At 30.0% G+C, this 6,000-nt stretch overlaps 1 protein-coding gene across 2 annotated transcripts in view; it reads right to left on the bottom strand.

Annotated features, from left to right (window-relative positions):
• LOC126734756 (SH3 domain-binding protein 1-like) overlaps window positions 1-4,288 on the bottom strand; it is a 43,243-nt gene extending 38,955 nt beyond the window's left edge. For both annotated transcript variants that reach the window (XR_007660163.1, XM_050438470.1), the window contains exons 1-5: window positions 3,705-4,288; window positions 769-907; window positions 614-710; window positions 386-561; window positions 115-331 (exon numbers count right to left, since the gene is read on the bottom strand). Coding sequence is in view for 1 of the 2 variants with exons in the window: in XM_050438470.1 (XP_050294427.1) it covers window positions 115-331; window positions 386-561; window positions 614-710; window positions 769-907; window positions 3,705-3,757 (682 nt within the window). In the remaining variant the exon portion in view is untranslated. The remainder of the gene's footprint in view (window positions 1-114; window positions 332-385; window positions 562-613; window positions 711-768; window positions 908-3,704) is intronic.
• Window positions 4,289-6,000: the final 1,712 nt, after the last annotated feature.

The following is a 6,000-nucleotide window of genomic DNA, read 5'->3' on the forward strand; positions in this document are numbered from 1 at the left end:
TGACTTAATAAATAAAGTCAAAACATTGGCAGAAAGTTAAAGTATTTTTTTGTCCTATACCCACAAGCTTTACCAAACTCTAAATGTCTAGTATGGAACATGTGAAAGACTTACCAATAGTTTTTTCTAGCCTAGGGATAATAGTCTCTAAGCTCTTCAAGGCACTTTCATGGTATCCCCTCTGTAATTTTAACAATTGTAAAATATAAGATGAAAATTCATTTTCCCTGGCTAAAAGGTTGAACATTTCTATCGCTAAGGCGTCCCTGCTTTGCTCCACTTTTGTATCTGCTTCCTCCATATCTTCTTTCAGTGTCTCTTTTTTAGTTGACTACAATAATAATAAATTTTGCTAAAAAATTTACATTGGATTGTGTTTGCTTACATGGTATCTATTACTGGCTGAATCCTTGTCCAAACAATATTTTTTCAAACTGTGCTTTTGCTTGGAAATGCTAGGGAGTTCATTTTCAATTACTTTTTGAATGGGTGAATATACCATTTCTTCCACTTTGGCTTCATGGTCTGCATAGTCCCTTGCTAAATCCTGCTCTGTGAGGCCTAAATAAATCATACTCTTTAGACCCATTTATTGTTAATACAAATGTAGTACCTGATAGTCTAAGGACATTTTGAAGCAAAATACAATCCCTTTCGTCTCTTGCTTCTTCCACAAAAGTAGTTCCTATTTGATATTCTAAGCATTTTTTCTGTAAATCATGTTATTTTTTATGAAAAGGATTTTGGTTTCAGCCGTTATGGACTTACCAAACGTTTCTCTTTATCACTTAACGGCCCGTTAGGACAGATTTTTTTGTTTACAGCAACAAATGCTGACCTAAGAGTTTCTACACGCTGGTCTGCTATCTGCAGTTCTTCATGGTTTAATACTTCACTTTTTTCAGCCCTAAAAGGTATAAAGTTATATTATGGTTATTTATTATTATACTTGCCAAAATATTAAAAAATTACTTAATAGAAAGTTTCAAATTCAAGGAACTTTTGCACAAAGTACATACACCCACAACTTTGTTTTATAATAAATAATTTCAATACTTAGATTAGATAAGATTCCTCCATGTACATAAGCAATCTTGGGTTGGGTTATTATGCTCATAGGAACTGTTTTATTGGACATTTATACATAAAGAACAATTGATCAAAATTGGAAACTTTTTCTGTGAAAAATTTAAATATTTAATTAAGGCCCTATTCAATTATTCAAACGATAACTGTGATTTTGATCATTTGAATGATTTATTGTTAAATGTTCATTGGGATAGTATTTTAGCTTGAAATGTAGATATAGTAATGTTGACATGTTTTATTCTATTATTAATAATCTATTTGAATATGTTATACCTAGGAAAAAAGTATTGAAGAAATTTAAATTCCCAAATTAGTTTAGCACAGATCTCAATTCTAATATAATGGAGAAAAAATTCTAACTGACCACATATTTAAATGATTCCTTTTTAATGAACTTAGATCTTTGTGTAAAACTTGAGCTAACATCTCTTATAAAAAATATGTAAATAAGATTCAAAATAAAATCTTAGAGAATCCTAAAATGAGGTCCACTATGAGGTGTTGCCGTATTGGCACCTTGCACCTTTATTTTTCATTATTTTTATTAATGATTCTGTCCCACGTTTTTTGAACTGTGAAATTCTGCTAAATGCAGATGATTTAGAAACATTTAAAGAAGTTCACACAGAAGCTGAATTAGTGCAGGACCTAGGGAGATTTAAAGGCTGAAGAGTATGAGTGATCTTGGAATGTATCAATATTTGACTTCAAACTATTATTTGTAGATCATGTCTACATCTGTAGATCATGTATTAATCCCAACATTTTTAATGTCACAATAAGGCATTAAAAATGTTGGGATTAATAAAAAGAAACACAAAGTTTCATAAAAAGAAACACACACTCTATTGGTGCATAAGAGTATCTTTCCTTAGTAAGATCACATTTATTATTTATACTGGATTTCTTAAAGCACCGGTTCTATGCCTTAGTATTCCACCCTCAACTGACATAGTTGATAATTTGTTTAGATTTAGCTTTAAAGGTTTGCACCACACAGTTATGTTTTATCATCTACTCCTATTCATAAATGTCCTAAACCTCCCTCTAACACTGGTCATATGACTCGCCAGGTTAACGATTTTCCCTTACCAATCCCTACATCCTCCCTCACCAAGAACTCACCTATATACCTTAGCAAAAAAATTTACAACCATGTTCCTCTATGTATCAGACAAATTTTAGAAGTTAAGAAATTCAAAAAGGAATTAAAATCACTTTTATTATCCAGGGCATATTATAGCCTTGACGATTTTTTTAATGATACCTTTTAACCTGTGCTCTGACATCATTTTAGTGTTTTAGTTTTGTTTCCTGTTAAATAATTTAATTTACTTCTTCTAAATTCTGTTTTATTGACAGCTTTACTTATTTTTTAATGAAATTTATCAAAAAGATGCTTTTTTTTTCTCAATCTGTTTTGTTATGATTAATTTTGGTAATGTGTGTAAATTTTATGGTAAAGTGTTTTAGATGTTATGTTTGTTTGAAATTTGAAATTTAAAGTGAATTTGAATATAGCACATTTTCTTTCTTTCTTTCATGCATATCTTGTGGATTGGTTTTAAAAATCGCGGTGTAAGTCCGATTTGTTTATATTATGATTTTTTATTACTAATGTTGTTTCTTAAATATTTAACAAATAAAAACATTTTGATTGATTTGATTTAGAATTTAGGTGTTTTGTGTGGTGCCAATATTATGCAGTGCTTATGATATAAGGATTAGAACCTCACTATTCCCATGGATGTGCTTGTATAAAATTACATCTTAAATATTCTGAATCTCCAAAAGTGTTATATCTTGTGTTGCACATTTTCAATACTAATGTTAACTAAATAGGAACTAAAAAATTCTAGTTTACTTTTTACCATGTCATCATAAGTTTTTGAATATTTATGTGCTTTTTATTGTTTACCTAGTATGCCTACTTAGTCTATGCCAATTTGACCTCTAATAATTTTAGTGTTAATATGTTTGTTTTTTATTTATCTTTTTTTGTCGTAATTACAGTATAAGGAAATTTTCTAATGGGCACTGTGCCTATAAATAAATAAATAATTAGCCTAATGAGACAACTTTAGTGCAACTCAAGTTTATAATTATATTATGTTATTAAACCACAAAAAAACCTTCCGATGATGTCCCTATTCTTAATTAAGCTAAGAATAAATGCATTATTTGAATCTCTTTAACATTTCAATAATATAGGCGTAATGATATTGACCTTAATAGGTTTGCTTGATTTGTTTGATTCAAGGTTTTTTTGTTATATCTTAAAGGATTCAAGGCAGTCTAATATACCTATGAATAATACTATTTTTGTTGAACTTTAAATGTAAATGTATTTATAAAAATAGATTTCTGGAGCTCACAACCACATTGAGCTATGGTTATCCCAGACTTATTTAGATTAAAATAAAACGAATTCAATCAGTTTGGTGAATGTTGATTAATGTATATAAATCCCTTGACATTTTAACTTAGAAATTATGAATTATATTTTGTTAATGGTACTAAATAACTGTAAAGATAATCCTAACAATTGCTTTGCTTATCTCTCAGCCTCAAACAATGAAAGTAAATATTTTTAAAGCTATAATATGTCTACTTACTTTAAAAAAGTCTGATCAGCTAGTTGCTTCACCCGAAAAAATTGTTTCTTCATTTCTCTAGCATGTTATCCTCGGTACCACTTGGCAAAAATAACAATTGATATTTATTTACTCGAAATATGAGATCATTAACTAATTCATAGATAACAATACAGGGGAACAGCAATTTACAATAATATTCTTGTTGTCACCATCCCAATGTATTCCATACAGGCACAGGGTTTACTTATTGTTATTTATACAATTACCGTGCAAACTGCGACCGCGAACGGACGTAAATAGAACAAATTTGAATATCTCGTACCCAAATCGAGTATTAATCATCGGATAATAAAAAAAATCATACAAGGGAGTCCGAATCACTTTCTATTAATGCAATAATCAGACGGGAGTGTTCGGTTATTTACGCCGGACTAATGTAAGCGTTTTAAAAACCTAAATGTTTGTCAGTCAAAAGTACTTATCCTTATCTATTTTAACGTTGATAATAACAAATAAATTAGTAGTAAGAACTGGCATTTTTATAAATTAAATTGAAAATAAACCCCCGATAAAAATTCTAAAAATATTTTGATGAGTGATGACAACAGACAATCCCTTAAATTGACAGTTCTATTTTTGTATCTACACTGTTGCCGGATCAAGAAGATTTTTGTACCTTAGTATTTTAGTTTCAGAAGCGCTGAAACAGGGGCGTAGCTGAAGGAAATATCGAAATTAAAAAGGGAATATGTAAAATTACGGTTGCTCCTCATCATTTGGACAATGTTTAGACTATAATTTATTTAGTCGCCGCTCCAGCCGCATGACATAAATTTAATATTTTATTACAGGCGGCATATTAAGTTTTATAAACAGTCTTAGCTTTATAAACAGAGTTATTAGATTTTAATTTCTTAAAACCGCTTATTCAATTTCCTTACTAAAGCCGACAAATAGTACAAAGATCCTCCTATAATCAAAAATGCAACGTTTCATTATGTAAGCATTTTATCATCATATAGCATCCATATTTTTTTATTACATTCACACTTTTAACTTCAGGCCAACAGGTCACTAAACAGTTCATAACACAAGATTCGATTAGAATCAGAATTTTACTTTGTAAAATTTTTATTTGTATATTCTATACAATTTTTAACAGAATTGTACGGTTAGTACAGTGCTTTATTTCAATCTTCTAATTACACCTATTTACCAAAAAATTGTTGTTTTATTAAAAAAAAAAAAAAAAATCACAACCCAGAATACCGTGTGTGCAAAAGCCCATACACAAAACATGGTCCTTCAAGCCGGATACATTAAAAAATTGCAAATTTTGGTGGTTTGGTCCTGAATTCTTACAACATGAAGGACAAACATGGCCCTATTTACATTCTAATATTTCATCGAATCTTCCAGAGGTGAAACAAAATACTCAAACCGTCTTAACCACATTTGAAAGTAACATCACTTTTATTAATAATTTTTCATCTTATACAAGGCTTCCAAGGGTCATGTCTTTTTGTTTAAGATTTATTTATAATTCAAAAACCAAATCAAAGGGTTTACGTTACTATAGTCTTCTATCTAAGCAAGAACTAATAAATGCTACTATTACCTTATGTAAATTAATTCAAAATCATTATTTTGCTGATGAACTCAAATGTCTTAAAGCATCTTTACCTTTAAAAGGCAAAAGTAAAATTTTGCGCTTAAATCCTTTTATCGATTCTAATGGCTTGTTGAGAGTTGGAGGTCGATTGAAGTTTTCAAATTTAGATTTTAATGGTAAACATCCTATCTTAATTCCTAGTGACTGTCATTTCACAACTTTAATTATACGATATGAACATCTGAGGCATTTACATGCTGGTGCTCAAACAACTTTGTCAGCTATAAAATCAAATGTTTGGCTTATTAATGGTCGTCATGTCGTGCAAAAAATTCTTCGTCAATGCATTGTTTGCTTTCGTGCAAATCCAATAACTTTATGCAATCAAATGGGCGAATTACCTAAGGATCGGGTTATTCCTCAAAGACCTTTTTTTCTACTGGCATTGATTTTGCTGGTCCTTTCCTTGTAAAAGATGGTAAAACCAAAAACAGAATTACGGTCAAATATTACCTTTGTATTTTTGTATGTTTTGCAACAAAGGCCACACACTTCGAACTGTCAGCTGATTTATCATCAGAGTCATTCCTCAATTGCTTAAAAACATTTATTTCTCGAAGAGGCATTTGTTTTAATATTTATACAGACAATGGTACTAACTTTGTTGGTGCTGAGCGTGAATTAAAAGACACTATTAAAAAA

Source organism: Anthonomus grandis, chromosome 4 (assembly GCF_022605725.1).
Source record: "Anthonomus grandis grandis chromosome 4, icAntGran1.3, whole genome shotgun sequence".
Taxonomy (NCBI): Eukaryota; Metazoa; Arthropoda; class Insecta; order Coleoptera; family Curculionidae; genus Anthonomus; species Anthonomus grandis.